Source organism: Triplophysa dalaica, chromosome 3 (assembly GCF_015846415.1).
Source record: "Triplophysa dalaica isolate WHDGS20190420 chromosome 3, ASM1584641v1, whole genome shotgun sequence".
Classification (NCBI taxonomy): Eukaryota; Metazoa; Chordata; class Actinopteri; order Cypriniformes; family Nemacheilidae; genus Triplophysa; species Triplophysa dalaica.
Window position 1 is genome coordinate 11,025,843 of NC_079544.1, and position 17,355 is coordinate 11,043,197.

Here is a 17,355-nt window from a genome sequence, read left to right on the forward strand (position 1 = left end):
ATTTTTTTTACCTTGACATCACCTTGACCCAGCTCATGCCTGACAGCCATGAAATGAACTTGACACGGTCACCCCCCCCCACCCGCAGCCGATTTGTGTATGCGTCACTTTTGCCAGATGACCCCTCCATCTGTCTTCAGTCGGTCCTCAAATGAACCAGCACTGAGGAGACCTTCTGACTTTTCCATAGAAAGATTGCTTGGAGCAGTCATTTAGGTTATAAAATTAACAAAAAGGGGAACCGAAAAAGCCATTTCTTTAGTGCAAGATCTTTGATGTAATGCGCAAATTAGGAATTAAGCTTAAAACAAGGAGTTCAAGAGCTTTAATTCATGTGGGTTTATATTTTAAGACAATCACTGTTATTAACTGACTGATAAATTGAATGCTACTTCAGACCTTTTTTTAGGTTTAAGTAAAATGATTGTGTCTTTAATTCTGTGAACTAGCGACAACATTTCTTCCACATTCGAAATACAAATGCTTTTTCTGCATTTATTGGTAAAAATTGAAAGGGGGCAAACTGTATAAAAGAACAAAAAAAAGACTAATGTTTTCTGTGTAGGCTATTTTAGGATCAGTTAAAAAATAAGTAAATTTTTTCACAACTTTCATTCGTCTTTGCATTCTCTCGTCTTTCACATTGCTGTGGCATGACTTTATGTCACTCCTGAGTTTGTTTTGGTTGAAATTCTACAGACACTGGACTTGAAGGTAATCCAAAAGTCTTATCATTTCTACTGACAAAAACTAAAAATGCTTATGCTTCCTGAGCCCATCCATAGTCTTTGGAATACAAGACAGTCAAAAGGGTAACAGGAATAGTGGGCCATATCAAAATCCTATAAAAATTTACTCGGGCAATAAAAGGCCCCAGAATTATAGACGGTCTGTTGTAAATGTGACAAAACTAGGTTCCTCACCCACTTTGTCAAGTAATGTAGGGGACAGATGGTGTGGATGCATTCTATGTATGATATGTTATTCTCTGCCAACTTACATGCTGATCACACAAGCATGTGAAACACAATGTGTGGTTCACTTAATCAAATAAGTTTTTTAGTGACAGACATCAAGAAATGACATGACTTACATGGTTGAACAAATGCTATGTTGTTTTTTGTATTAGCCAGGTAAGCTATTTATATTTTTATGTTGCCGTTCCTACTGAGAAATGGCTCTTGCCTTTATAGTGGAGTCAAAAACATTATGTACACTAGTCCATTGTTGAAAGCAATTGATGCCTCCAGAGGCGTCTATTAGCAGCACTGTCAATCGGTATTTTATCTGTATTGGTTTCTTTGTTACTTTTGTCTCTGGTACATTACAAGCCTATTCATTCTCTACCGGCCCCTTAGTCTCCACTTTCAACACAATGCCTTTGCTCTTCAGGGGATGCTGCATGAGATGAAGGAATATAAGAATCTCTTCTTCCATTTAGGTCAGCTTTCTGACCTACTTAAATCCCACTGATTGGATTCAGCAATGTTAACCAGACCCATTTTCCCTGCTTTTGACTTGATTTCCTGGAGGGTTGTATTTTATCCAAAATGTTACGTACCCAGTTTAAAACAGTGCAAAGGGGCATGAAACGCAAGGTAATAGTAAATATCACAGTGGATCGCAGTTATTAACATTGTGTGGAATTATTTGTAAAAGCAAAACAGTGCATTTTTGATCTTCTAAGACACCATGTAAGAAGACAGTGTGGAATGCTTGTTTTGGCTCTCATACCAAACATTTATTTCAATATATATTAAGACATATCATCCTTGGTCAAAATACACTGCTAATTAAAACCCCACAACGGCGTAACTTCCAAATATCGGTCAATTTGTTTGAAATGTTCAATCGAAAAGCCATTTCTTTGAATAAAAGCACTAACAAAGCGAGCATCTTTGCGACACTCAGATAACCCTGTGATCTCTCTCATATCTAAAGAGTATAGTTATTCCTTAAATGAAACTATCACACAAGTCTGCTGGCAAAGTTACAAATACCTATTTACAGGGTACAAAGATTTCATGATTATTCAGTTGATTCAAAAGAATGACTCTGAGTATAAACCAAGGTACTGTACCACCCATCACTTTTAAAGATATCATTTACAAAAGAAAAGAAAAACAAATTTCTTATTTACTGTAGTAAATCACCATGCATATGTAAAGAATGTAAAGCAATAACGTGTGGTATTATACTGTACAAGCATATATAAAACTGTTGGTTGTGATTCATACATCAAAATATATAATTAACGAAACGGTTGAATTAAAAAGAAAAACATCATATAAATGGTACTGTACATGAATAAGCTAACATACCCATTACTTTGTTAAATATACATTCATATTTGGCAATCTTTATGTTAATATTACAAGATGATCCAAGCAAGGATGTAAACAATGTGCTAGAAATACAAATACACAGTTTAAATCTGTTTGTAAATACATTTCACACAGCACAAATCCTAACATTGTCTATTCTGCGTATTTTATTTAAACATCTTAGTTTATGCAGCACTTTTCATGCAACAACTGTGCCAACTGCCCGTGTCATTTGGTGCTTATTTAAAGTGGTAGTTCAACCAAAAAAATCTGTCATCATTCACCCTCTTGTCATTTTAATGAATAGGACCCATGCACTTATGGTGAAAAAAGCAATGCAAGTCAATAGAAACATTGTTTGGTTGATAACATTCTCCAAAATATCTTTTGTGTTCTGCCGAAGAAAGTAAGTTTGAAATGACAAAAGGGTGTGCAAATGATAACAAAATTTTTGGCTGCACTATCCCTTTAAAGTAGGTACACCCTCCGAGAAAACAATCAATTCTGCACCATAATAATTACAGCAACAACTGTACTATTTCATTATTTGTTTTGCAGTTTCTGCAAGATACATATTATAAATCACTATCTAATAAGCTGTACTATCATTTTTTAGGCACTCTATGAATATGAATACTATCTTTTAGATGTTTAAAAAAATAAGCAATGAATTCCCAATAGTACTTTGGGGGGCTCATATTGCTCTTATATTGTGAAATTCCCTGCAATGTGCAGTGGTTCGGAGTATGAGTCATTTGTTTATGCCTACACGCTTTCAAATGAAGAGGAGGATTTTCCTCAGTGGCTGCATAACCATATCCTGTCAGGCTAAATGGGGGGAAAATGTTTACAATACATTCCTGTAAATATACAGCAATAAGCCATAAAACAAAATCATAACTGTGCTCAATAAAATTTACAGGGGCTTGCAAATCAATAGCTATAAGTAAAACACTACTCATTGGATAATACAAAAAGGCATTACGACATTAATGTCTTAACAATGTATTGTTCTCTGCATTTTAATGCTGAAAGCATTTAAGAGTCTATAGAAATGTATTGTCTCTATGCCAGCAAAGAGCGCTTTCAGCTGTCTGAAGGGAAATAGCTCATTCATGGTCACCAAAACACACAGTGCAAATGGTAAAACCAGCCCCCGCCTCCACCCCACCAAACAAAACATCTCTGTAAACATCCATCAATAACATTCTCCTATCCGTCTAAGGGCACATCGAACCCCAGGCTAAAAATGTCCATTGCAAGCGCATGAAAACAATTATCAGCCATAAGCAATGAACAGATTTGAGCGTTTTACTGCGTATACAAATAGTAATACTGAGAAAATATATATATATAAATGTACAAAGTTGTGGTATGAAAATGTTTTTGTAAGCACCCACGTTGCCATAAGACAACAGACATATTCAAATAAGACGAGGGACGGGATAACAAAGCTAATGCAAGTACTGTTTAAAATGATACACGATCACCTTCAGCCTAGAATTACATATTTTGTGCTTATTAAATACAGTAGTAACAAGAGACCATGAGAGTGTTCTGCAAATGCACAGCGTTGGTGTCTGGTGAGTATAAGTGTGTCAAATTCAGGGAATGTAGATATTCAGAATGACTGGCTCTACTCAATGTCCTACAAAGCTTTAAAAAAAGTCTTCAAAGTTCAGAGAGCAAGGCAACTCATGGGAACGGTCGGGAAAGAGATTTTCTTCACTCTTTGAAAGTCAAAATGGGAGGAGGTGTAGGAGAAGGTTTGAAAAAGTGAGGCAGGTTCCTGGCGTTGTCAGGACTTGGTCCTCTGTCGGGCAGCAGGATTATATTGCCTTTCCTGCGTAGAGTGGAATCTCGACTGGAGGTGGTGGAGAGCGTCTCAGAGGTGGCTTCGCTGCTTCCTTCCACCGGTGTGACACGGATGGTGGTAATACTCTGTTGGTGGTGGTGATGGTGGAAATGTGGGTGATGCGGGTTGGTCATGTCAGGCAGGCTCCGATTGCCATCGATGGAGCTGTAGCCATCTTTCAACGACTCGCAACTCTCAGAGTCATTGAGCTCGAGGGACTGTCGGATGCTTCCACGCTCCTGCGGCTTCCACCTCCAGGAGCCGCTGCCGTCTGTGGAGGGCGGTTTAACCACAGGCCTGTGCTCAGGGTGGGCTTCTACTCGAACGATGCCTGCGTTAGGCTCCTGATCCATCAAGGCTTTGTAGCGGATGGAGCCGGTACAGCTGACCGTACTGGCCTCGCTTTTAGGACTACCGTGCAGCATACCCTGCTGCTTGGACATGGCGATGACCTGCATGATACGCGGCTGGCTATTAGTCCTGCAAGCGGTGCTTTTCTCTGCCACCTTTAGCCATTTAGCGCGGGCATTCCCACCCCCACAATCATTCACCTCCCCACAATCCTCCTCAGGGGAGAAGCACACGTTCTCTTGAGTCTCCTCAGGGATGTGTACCAGTTGAGAAGAGCCGGGCCGTGATTGGATAGATACCCTGGCTCCACCCGGTAAGCCACCTGTATTGTTTTGATTGGCCAATGGCACAGAGCTGGCGGCTAGTTTCATGTACTGCGTGGGAGGCCCACAGCGGAACTCGCCATCCAAGCCCACGGCAGAGGGCTCTGAACTGCAACGGAGCTCCATGTTGCGTTGAGGCGAGTGCCCGGCTTCCCCCTCCATCACTTGCAGAGACATCTTGCGGCTCTCGTTCTTGATTTTCCACTGCGAGAGCAGCTGCTTGGAACGCGTGGAGTCCATGGAGGTGTGGATGGCAGCATGTCGGCGAGGTACAGGTTCTTCGACCCCTGTCGAGTGCACGCGAGGCAGTGTGTTGCTAAACGTCACAAAGCTTTCTTTGCAGAGCGGGCTGGGTGGTGTGATGCACTCCACCTCTGTGCTTGACCTCTTCAAGGACATGGAGCTGTCTCGGGAGGGTCCGCGAAGCAGGAAGTTCTCTGAGCGTGCAGAGGTGGGACGTTCCCTCATGCTAAGGCTCTTAGGTGGTAGTAAGCGTGGTGGATCTGTATTCAGGTTGGGAAGGGGTCTCAGAGGCTCCCGCATGGCAGGCGGAGGCACAACCAGCTGGGGCTGTGGTGGAGGTTGTGGTTGTTGCGGTTGGCGGTGATGCTGATGTTGGTTCTGGTGTTGATTTGGACGTGGATGTTGCGGCTTTAGAGATGTGTCTTCGCTGGTTTTGAAGTTCCCGACTGCATATAGACCCTGAGGTAGAATGATAAGTCAGAAATTTACCTCAACGTGAATTAACAGAGGTCATTATTACAAACCGATGAGAACGTCAGATTAACACACATTATGCGAATCAAACAATGAAATGTGTCGATGTACTGACGTACCGATTTTACTCCGGTGAATTAATTAAGGAGTTTTGGCATTGTTTCCAGTGTTAGGAATGACTGTTTAACTCTTTCACCGCCGTTGACGAGTTACCTCGTCATTTAAAAAAAAACGCTTCCCCACCAAAGAAGAGTTTTTACGGCAATCAGTGTTTGTACTGTTGTACAGCAGGTGGCACTATTACGCACCACTGGGAAAAAGTACAGAATCCCAGAACCTAGAACGTTTTAGCGGTTTTTAATGATGTTCTGAGAGTAATCTGGGCGGAATCTGTGACAAAAAACGCTATTTATCTCAGCTGTGTAATCAAAGTGATGCATTTTTGAAGAAACCTACCCACATCTACGGAGTGATAAAAACGAACAAATGAAGAGAGAAGAATACGGTTTCTTTTGTTTAAAAGCTGAGACTCTGTTCTTAAAATTAACTTTGAGCCATTAAAGATAGCATTAGCAGATCTTAGCAGATAGGAGGATTTAAAGGAGGCTTTAAACAGGAGTGCTCAAGCCATCAGAGCACATCCAGCAGGGAGGAAACAGAGAAGAAGAAACAGTGGGAGGGATTTGAGGGTGTGTGTGGGTGGAGAGTAGAAAAGAAGCCACGAGGGATTTGAATGTGTGAGCTATTTTTAGCTATTAAAACGGCATTGTCTTTTTGCTCTTCACTGACTTCCCATGATTCTTCTGTCAAGTTTGAGAGAACAATCTGCTTACACTTGATTGTAAAGTAAATTAATACAATATCTGTAACAGCAGGACTCACCAGGTAGACAGCTATGCCCCCACCAATGAGAAAGCCACAGTAAACATCCATCGCATGGTTCTTGAACTGAATGATGCGAGTCAGGCCGCAGATAATGCCACAGATGATAAAGGAGAAAACCAAGAGCGGCTTCAGGAGCTTTGAGGAGTCAGTCAGGGTGGCATTAAAATACATCTGTAAGAAAAGCACTTTGATGAAAGGAGATCCCATTTTGACTGAAGTTTTAGCAACCCCGCTGACAGTACGGTTATTTTGCATGCATGGTATCACGGGTCAAGAGTGCCACTAGTTGACCAGATTACTTACGGAGATGTACACAGCCGAGAAGGCAGCCAGAGTGGCATGCTGAGACGGGAAGGACTTCCTGCAACGAAAGACAGACGGATTTGTCAGACCATTAGATATTGTTGTGACCCTGAATATTAACTCTCAGATGATATCCACAGTATACATCAGTTTATTTAGTGTGTCTATCAGGATCTGGGCCAAAACCCCCTTAGTTTGCAAAAACGATCTCATGACATCTATAGCCAGGGTCCAAAATTCACTTGATGCCACTCCTCCCCCGGGCCAAGATTACACCAGCTATCACAATACATATATAGTTACACAGTACATATTTGTACCAGACATAAAACCATTATGTGCATTATTTTGATTAAAAATATAATTATGTCCTTATGAAACAGGACTGTCTAGCAATTGTGTTCCTTACATATTATGGCTGTAAGGTGCAAACCTTGTATCACCAGCTACTTTTCAGGAAAAACATTTTGTACAAAAAGTTGTAATTATTTAAAGAATACACAGATGACAAGTTGTTTTAAATTATTATCATTTTGCTAAATATCTGCAAAACTTACAGACAAACAAGGGTGACCGATAAGAATGCAAGGTTTCTGCCTGATAGCGACAGGTCATTGTGTCAATTGCAGCACCATATTCTAAAGGAGCCTTTCCCCAGCGAGATGTGGCAAATGTTGACAACAGTTTTCTTTATTAGACAGTTTTATGTCTTCAGTCACGCCACTTATATTAGCAATCAGATTATGACTCTTTCACTATTGTGTTGCAGTTGGTGAGTAATCCATAGACTCAAGCTTTTACATTTAATGCTTGACAACTGTTATTTTTGGACTCTGACTACAGACAGTCTGCCAGAAACGTTATGGATGACAAAACCAAATTCTTTCAACACATTTTAACATACGTCAAAGAGACATTAGTCCTCAGGTACACATGTACCATAACTACCCCTCTACGTATAATTTTACGCCATTCAAAATGCCATACATAAAGCTATTATTGGGGCCATTGAGAGCGTATGGAATGTGTGGATGACTGATAGGCAGAGCTGAGCAAATGGTTACGTGTGGGTGTGTAGGAATGGACAGCCGGGTTGTGAGCACAGCACCAGGATTGAACTCTGTGTGGGTTTTACAGGAACACCATGTGCAAGAGAACTTATCCCATGTTCATTCGGCTGCGAGCACATTTATGTAAATTATATATTAATCGCATCAGACCTATACTGTAAGTAAAGCTGGTAAAAATAAGCAATAACAATAAAATAAATTGTTTTGGCATACAGCTTAAAAATGAATGTCTAGTTAAAAATGATTGACAGATAAGCATTAATACATTACAGTCTGTAAGGCATGAACATTGCAGTTACATTTGGGAAGTTGACAAATAAACCCCACGTGTGTCCTATGGTTTGACAGTAAAAAAATTTAAAAAACTAACAGTAAAGATAAATCTCTGTTATGCTATTTTATATTAGAAAAATAGAAAATAATATTTTATCAACAGTTCCTTTTCTACACTTTTTGCTGTCACACAATAGGACGCATGTACCGTATATTTCTCAAACATACTGTATTCACTCATTTAGCAAAGTGATCTACAAAAGAGAAAACATTTAACAAAATTATTCTACAAAAATAACCACAGTCTACAAGCCAGACATGTTGGAATGTCTTGAATTTTGAACTCAAAATTCTGATGTAGTCATATGAGATATCGCTGTCATTGGTTAATTGCGTATATGACAAACAAAAACGGGTGGTTGAATAACAAAACACAGTGTCTCTAACCTGCCAGCGTTGATGGCGGCTGGATCAGGCCCAGAGCAGATGTCATCCACAATGAAAGAGTTCTCATCACAGGAAGTGTTGAGGATGGTGTAATTGGGCTTGCACACAGTGAGGAAGTAAGGGGCGTGGTATCCTGTGGACAACTGGATAATGTCTGTGATGAGCGCCGTGATGCACAGGCCAAACACATGAACCCCTGATAAGAAGAAAAACACATGCACACATTGGTATTCGTTGCATTACCAGGAATTTACATAGATTGTTTATATAATGTCATTATCCACTAAACCTAACTCATGTGCAAACTATTTTGCTGTTTTAGACTTACATTAAAATATCATTTAGTAGCGGTTTACTAAGAAGGTTTCCTGCTGGAGGCCATTACTGGTAATCTCCCCGAAACACACATACAGAAACACACAGCTTTTTCTCACTCGCTGAGCAAATGCAAATAATATATTTCATAAGGAACGAGAAGACTTTATAAGCCCGTGATAAAATAGACGGAGCATTCATTATTAATATCAGACCTCATATACAAGACAGAATTTTAAACTACTCAAAACAGAAAAAATCTGTCAGGTTCAGGAGAATATTTTAAACACACTATTTCTCCAAGATATATGGCTTTTTATATAGGATAGAATATACACCCACCAACAAATCTCACAGCCCTCCGGATGTACGAGTTGAAATTGCAGCCGGCTGCATTTATGTTTGCCTCTGTTTTGATGGCGAGATTTCTTCTGGCCAGACAGCAGTATAGGATCCCTTCCCCAATCATAATCTGTGGGAAGATGGTCAGCTGTGTTTACACAAACATACAGCAAACACATATACACATCATCACCAACCTCCCCTTCAAGTGGTTTCCGGGGGTCACTTCTAATAGGATCACTGACACATCAACTCCATTACTGTAATTATAATAATCTGTCCTATCCATCCAGTCATTCAAAGCCATTTGGGAAGGTTTTATCCAAAACTCTCAAAAAAATGCGGGGAGGATAATGTTTTTTAAGTTACCCTGACTTTAATAACTGCAAGGGACAAACTATTAATGCTATGTAAATGAAAAACAGACACCCATAGATCTGTATGTAAATGCTTGTTTTGCATCTGCTGAGGATGATGGGAGAGAAAGACATTGAGAAATAGAGAAAAAAAACAGTATGTGATTATATCCCTCGGAGATCACACTTGCGATCCACCTACAGTCAAGTGCAACATGGGCGCTACCATAACAGCTGGAGCTACCAGCGGGAGACACATTCATACGGCACCTGCTAACACAGGCTTTGTGATAATGCTCATATTTATGCTCGAAAACATGATTTGGGTGAAACATTCTTTGGCAATCGAGGCAGTTGTGTTGTCAAATAAATGGATGCGAGTCAAAAGTCTATTTCGTGACACACACGAAAAGTTTGGGTTGAGGTGGAAATTTTAATTGATAATTTACTGAGAAACTAAGGTATCAGAATGTAAATGGGACCCATGACCTAAACGTTTCTCTTCCAGTTGATGTATAAGAAGGCTATAGCTTCTAAATGAGCACAACCATCTTGCAAATGCACACATAATTATTTTAAACATTAATTGAGTCTGTTCTCTGGTAAGTAAAAAGAGGCAGTTCATTATAGCACATGAGACCAACACCATTTTGAATATATAGTGTATTGTTAAGTAACAGCAGCTGTGACCCAGTGACCCATTTCTTAAACAGTCATGACTCCTACAAAGTAAATCAAACTTCCGGAGAAAATAAGGCCTTGGTGATTTTCTACTATCTGTGCAGACAGTGAACTTCATGTGTAAGCTCAACACATCAAAAGTCTGGACACGCATGATTGAGACTATATTGATAATACAAACAGTTTTGATCTACGGTCTAATGCCCTGCTCACATTAGAAGCCCTGCTGTAGGTTCAATACCGGTGATGCTCACTGCAGGACATGTGAGGAGGAGAATCACGTTAGCTATAATCTTCTCTCCTATTGGCAGTCGCTCCCAAAAGTCACAACTCATTTGCATGAAGTTAAACATTTATCAACTTTGTCGCATCACTCGACATCCGGTCTGCAACGCTTGCTGTTATTCGTGTCTCCAGTTCTCCATTGAAATGAATGGGATCATGTCGCTTAAAGTGTGAAGGGGGCATTATGCTCAAAAACAAGATATTGTGATACATTGATATGCACAAAATATTCAACAACCTCCTAGAATACTTTATACAGTAAAAAGCATCTCAAGGGAATACCTCATGAAGTCAGTTGAAAGAATATCCGGAGTACTTAATGCAGCGCTACAAGCACGTGGTTACTTTGAAGAAGTTGTAATATTAAGACAGTATTGATTTTGCTGTAAAAAGGATTTTTATAGTTCCTACATAAATCCTTCACTTTCAATATTCTTACAGTGATTATTTTTCATATTACTTTTGTAAACAAATGTATTATGTGTAAAATATCATTACTTAAGAATGATTAGGTGCATCCATTCTTTTGACTGGTTGTGTATACAGACTAGAGATATCACAGAAACTGTGATATAAAAAAAAAGATAAGCGGTGTTAGTACACATATGATAATATCCTATATAATTTAGCAACCATTTAAACTTTTGCCTGAATAGTCACAGTGGTAACAAACTCTAGCTCTCTTTGCCTGATTCATTAGCCTAAAAGAAAAAAAAAAGAAAAAAAAACTTTGAATATTGCGAATTATTTCGGCCAAGACAACAGTATAGTGAAAATGAATTTTTAGTGAAATTATCACATTTTTAATTTCATCATCTATAACATTAATATCATGACCAGAGTGCCTCGTCACCTACTTGAAAGAGCATTACACGCAAAAAAACAAAGAAAAAGACAGGGAAAGATATGAACCGCTATCAACAATTGCGAAACCCAAACAAAGTGGATTTGCAACAATAATGCTGTTTTTTAAACAGGATTTCTGGACACTTGTAGATTTATTCTGGCACAGTGTTTGATGTCCATTAAAAGGTTTATACAACCTCAGAATGACCTACTTATGGTTGTACTGTATATGCATTTCAAAACCATGATATGGGAAAGTGTTTTAACCACACAAAAACAACACACGTCGCATACATAAGCATAACATCAAATACAGATCACAAATTATCTATCACCTGCAGCTTCACTTATAAACTGTGCTCAGAAACTACAGGCACCTTCCAAACAAATGAACTGGTATTCAATATTCATTGCTCTTCTAAACCGAGATCAAACACAACGTCTGAGTAGGTCAGCTGTGCCCCCCAAATTAAATAAAAGTTAAGAGTGGCCCTTAGGTGCTCACCGTTGCTGCTGGCCCAGCAAAAGCCAGACTGAAGAGCATCAGAAAGGGAACGGCCTCTTTAGTGGGTTCAATGAAAGGCATGCTGAGACTGCGGTCATTGCAGCTGTAGCCTGTTCGCACAGGCTTAAAAATGTCCGTCAACTCCAGGAAATACAAACTGACCACTGAGGACATCAGTATTGGGAGCTGTGAAGACAAAGCAGAGGTGATACGACACATTAGATGGGACAATTACTAAAACCTGTTGAGAACAACAACAAAATTATCTTGATCAATTGGTACATGATGGACTTATGGACAATTTCTAGGCTTTTGGGTTGATCTATTTATGTATGAAACGTGCTTGACAATGAAACTTAATCAGTTGTGGATGTTTATTTCATGTGATGTCTTAAAAGTAACTACAATAACACACTTAAACACATTGTGTAAATGTAGCTGTTACTTTTTTTATCAGACCATTAGTCAAAAAATCCTCAGTAACACCACAGGTGTCATAGAGAAGCTGCTTTGATTTACTGAGCTACGGTATGTAAATGCTAAAAACATAATGTTGTACCTTGCTCACAAAATGCTGCTTTTCTCAGAATGTTGTGTTCAGACGTGGCATGAAATATACTTAAGTTTAACTCATTCAGACAAATCTGCAGATCTACAGGGAACATACTAGACTGGCATTATTACTATACCTAACACTATGTATCACATTTAGACTACATTGTTACAGAAATTCTGTAATTTTGACTGCACATACAACATTCACATATTGTAACAAAGAGGCTCAGGTGAGTTGAAGAACCCAAGAGTAGACACACAAAAAAAGAAGATACACAAGATTCATCACTCAACCAGAACTTAAAAATAAAAGACATACTGTACCAGAACAAGTCTAAAATAACATTTATTTGTGACGTGCTAAAAGTGTAATTAATTATAACTCCCTCAAAAAAACTCACGTCAATAATTGTACTCTTGTACTGCATGTATATAATGAATCAAAATCTTTCCCAATAGCTTCTGGGTATTTGTATAAAGAACATGCTCAGGAATCAGTGCTTTAGACAAAGTGTGCTGTATAAGGCAAGTTGATTTAATTTTTCATTTTATATGTTCATTAAAAAAAAATGTTTTTATATTTTTGGAAGGCACCACCTTCCTTCCTCATTGGAGAAAATGCACCCGTGTATGTCATAGAGAGCATTAAGAGATACTGTCCTTGCTTAACATAATAAGAGATCATGAAAATTTCATTACATGCAGTGTATAATGTTACCCTGTTTGAAAGTAAGCCGTCTGCCAAGTTGTAAATCCGAAGGTGAATGAATAACAAAGTTAATGGTGTGGAAAAAAGGTAGTCGACTCTGAATCACGCAAACGAGTCATCCCTTGTCCAATTCGCGAACCACCACGGATTTACGTCACTACATATAGTCCCAGCCTACGTTTTGGTAGGACCGCCCGTAAAAACTTCACTATTCTCCCCCAAACACTGTAGCTTGTCAGCCTCATTCGAGGTAAACCAATCACAACAGACTAGACCATCCAACCAATCACATCAGTCTAGGCTAGCGGAAAGGAGGGGATTAGACAGATGACTTGTGGAATGAATCATTTGAGAGTCAGTCAAGAAGTAATGTAAGAATAACCACCTATTATTATAAAATAAAAGTGTTTTTACATATTCTATGTACATAAACTTGTTGTTGGAAACTCCAAAAACCAAAGTAGGACCTAAATCCCTAGTTATGTACTCTTTAAACGCTTCTTGAGCCTCAAGCCTTGCACAATAAATGTGCTATAGCTGCTTCATAATGTTATGATGAGTGCGTTATGGTGTATGAGCTCCGTATATTGATGTAATGAGGGTTTGGATCAAACTATGCTGGAGCCACAGCCTTGAGGCTTTTCTTGCTTTCCAAGGTAGTGTGTTCATGCTAAGGTTGAACTGAAGAAGTGTCATTACGAGACATTGAAAGTTTTTCTCTCGTGAAAATACATAGAACTGCTTCAATGTTCTGAAATTGCTGTAGTGATTGACACAGTTCACCCCATATTACCTTAATAGACAAAGATATGCTGGAGAAGTCTTTAGCATGGTAGGCTATCGCTCCCAGGACGAAATATACACTGTGCTGTGCAAAGTGAAAATGTGCTATAGTAGTGAATAATAATAAAACTTGGACAGTCAGCAGGCAGATCAAATGGGGGTAGGGGTTTTAATTACTGTAATTAACCTCTTCTCAAAATGGGGAGAGCGTTTTCAGAATAAAAGCCACTGCTGTCTAAACTGCTTCCCTTGATAGTGCAGCCAACAGATTAGACTACAGTATGCATAATACTCAAAATCTAATGGTCAGAAGTAACTTTCTGTGGATGATGTCTTAAAACTTTTTCATGTATATATATCGAAAATTACATAAAGGCAATCTATATGCTATTGTCTCTTTAATCCCAAAACACCATAACAACATGTACAGTATGCTCTCTTTTTTCTAATACAAAAACAATATATTGTATACAACAAATCTCACAATTCTTTCAACAATTGGTACCAAAAGTAAACATTGCATTCGCAAATGCCTTAAAGGATATATTTAAAGCCCAACAGATATGTGTCTAACTAACCCTGTCCCTGACTGAGCAACTGAAGCAACAGTCTTGGTTCACATCATTAATTGTGAAAACTGTGTACTTTAAAAACCAGATACCACTTTGAAAATAAAAGACCTGTCAGCAACACATTGTAAATAAGCCCTTATGTTTGTCAGAAAAATGGCATGGCCTTTTTTGGTGGGAGGACATGTTATTACTTCCCCAGCCATTCTATTAGCTAAATTGTTTAAGCGAACCACTGAAGTTAATTGTAGTAAAACTAGTGAAGTGAAATAGATTTAATTACTCCATTTGAATTCATTCTCAGTTCAGGAACGAAAGGTCTTTGGAGGCAAATCAGGCAATCAGGTCATACTTGAGAAAATGAATTTTTGTCTTGCATAGCTAGTTTTATTTTTAGTATTCTGTCTGATCTGAAAAAGGCAACTGTTTCCTTCTGTTGACAGAAATGTATAATTACTTTTATAGCTGTTTACAGCAAAGGATGAAAACAATTGTCTTTTATAGCTGTTTACAGCAAAGGATGAAAACAATTGTCTTTTATAGCTGTTTACAGCAAAGGATGAAAACAATTGTCTTTATCCATAATCTTCATCAATTCCATAAGAAAAACAATATGTAAAACTGAATGAATACATTGTTTAGCCCTATTTCAAAAACATATTTGATCAAAGTCTTGTGTCAATCATTACATTTTCACATCAAAGCAGACCTGGAACAACCTCCCAAATCTTTTCTACAAGAAGTCTGCTCTATAACATAGATACAGCTTTCAGTAATTCATTGCAGTATGTCTTTGTTTCTTGATGATCTTACACAGTGTTCGAAAAGAAAAATCCATGGTTCATGGCCATGCTACACAAACATACTTATATTCTTTCAAATTCAGGAAAAAATCTGATTTGTTGCTTTAAAATGAGCATCATCAGCATCCCCATTACACCAGTGACCAGTGCTAGGGATCTAACAATACTATCAATATTATGGTATCGCAATTGCAAAATTGTCTGAATATTATTGTGGTCACATGACTGAAAGAAACGATAGGTCTTACAGGCCTTTAACATAGAGAATGTTAAACAATATAATAGATAAAACCTCTGTCAAGGTCCAGCTGGTGCAGTTTTTTATTGTATAATATGGAGTTTTAAGTAATTTGACATATCTCATACTACACCTCATACCTTAAAGTAACAGTTATGATTAGATGATAAAGAAAAGAGGACAGGATATGACATGGTTAATTTGTACATCATTGCAATGTTCAATATCTGTTTATTAAACACGTATGCCACATTTTCCAATTCATATGTCTCCAATTCATATGCACCGCAGTCATTCGATGTGTTATCGTATCGTATCGTGACTTTTTGATATCGTTATCTCTACTACATACTGTCTCATAGTTTGACCATCTTAGATAGGGTATCATCTATTAACTCTTCTATATTCCAACCACGTTCAAAAAAGATGCCATGTTAATTCTGAGAGGACCCATTTTATACGCGTGTGCATGATTTGCTTCACCTTGACCTAGAAGTAATACTTTATTTAAAAATACTTTATTTAAAAATAGAAATAAGGGAAGGCCATGTTGTCTTCAACATTGAATAGTCAGAGAACCTGTCAGAAAAAAGTGTTGTGATTTGCCGAAACCAAGACCAGACAAACACGATGCGCACGAGCCAACACGTATTTGCGCATGATATATTTCGCAGTATTTTACACTGGGTATAGTACAAATACCACATACAGTGCCCTTCTCACAGCCGAAAGTACATAGGTACGGTAGGTAAAGTTAGCGTGCAGTCATGCAGAAGGATACCCATTTACAGCTTTAAACCTGTAGGTGGTTGCGAACGTGACCATTTCGTGCATAATGATCTCTGGTACTGATTTTAGACATAATAGGTAACTGTATATATGACTCGAATGTATGCCCATGCATTCATTAGGCTGACTTACCTCCACGAAATAAAAGCAGGGCAGCAAGGTAACGCTGTCTTTGGTCATCTTGCCTTTGAGTCTCTCCTTGGCAGACATGATAAACGGTAAGTCCTTTATAGAGGTGTATGTAAAGACAGGAACAAGTACAACCGGTGTAAAAATAAGAAGTAATCGCGCGCCTTCATGCAGTCGCTTTCTCCATCTCCAAGTGCGCTTTTACTGCGGATACAGACGCACGGATGGTGTATCAAACCAGGCTACATTCCTTCATAGCCAATACCATCATGCCTTAGAAACCATGACAACACAATCACCATCCCCAGAGGACGTCGTAATGAAGATGTAAACGATGTCTTCCACCTATTAATGTTTTAAATGAGCCTTCAAGTATTACGATTAGAGGCAAAATGCTGACCGAATGACGTCAGAGGTGTGCTAAAAACCCATTTTCACTCAAAGCGCGCGCACGTGTGTATGGTGGGGGCTGTCTAATCTATCTAATGGTTCGAAATATACCATATGATTTAATAAAACTGTTATTTGACATAAAGATATCTAATTGATTCATACACAACTCTTTCATAATCATGTGTGCATTAAACTAATTAATTTACAAGTATTTTTTATAATACAATTAAGAATAAATACAGCATTGTTCAGAAGTAATCAGTCTTTATCTGAAACGGACGAGATGTCTTTGCTCGTTCATCTACTTTTTTCAGCATAAGAGATTTTCCTAAAATCCTAAATCCATCCAAACTGACAATAATGAACTGGCAGTGATAATAACCCGTTATAAACTCTGTTCCCAGAGCATGTACTGTTTCGTTGGACGCATACACCATCTAGTGGATCTTTCATAAGTGGGTTTATTTAAATGGATTAGAAAAGTCTTAGTTTAAAACGCCACACAAACT

General features: G+C 38.5%; 1 protein-coding gene across 1 annotated transcript; it reads right to left on the minus strand.

Annotated features, from left to right (window-relative positions):
* Window positions 1–1,741: 1,741 nt before the first annotated feature.
* plppr4a (phospholipid phosphatase related 4a) lies at window positions 1,742–16,839 on the minus strand. The gene is made up of 7 exons (XM_056740735.1): window positions 16,457–16,839; window positions 11,879–12,064; window positions 9,206–9,335; window positions 8,549–8,744; window positions 6,759–6,816; window positions 6,453–6,626; window positions 1,742–5,555 (listed from the first exon to the last, which is right to left on the minus strand). The coding sequence occupies exons 1-7, from the start codon at window positions 16,532–16,534 to the stop codon at window positions 4,050–4,052; spliced, it is 2,328 nt and encodes a 775-aa protein (XP_056596713.1). The 5' UTR covers window positions 16,535–16,839; the 3' UTR covers window positions 1,742–4,049.
* Window positions 16,840–17,355: the final 516 nt, after the last annotated feature.

What these genes read in the sequence shown, in the direction of transcription:
- plppr4a (XM_056740735.1), bottom strand. Translation starts at nt 16,534, where the DNA reads ATGTCTGCCAAGGAGAGACTCAAAGGCAAGATGACCAAAGACAGCGTT. An exon ending in TTGCTGGGCCAGCAGCAACG is followed by an intron (nt 9,336 to 11,878) that starts GTGAGCACCTAA and finishes ATCTTCCCACAG; the next exon opens with ATTATGATTGGGGAAGGGAT. An exon ending in TCTCGGCTGTGTACATCTCC is followed by an intron (nt 6,627 to 6,758) that starts GTAAGTAATCTG and finishes CTTTTCTTACAG; the next exon opens with ATGTATTTTAATGCCACCCT.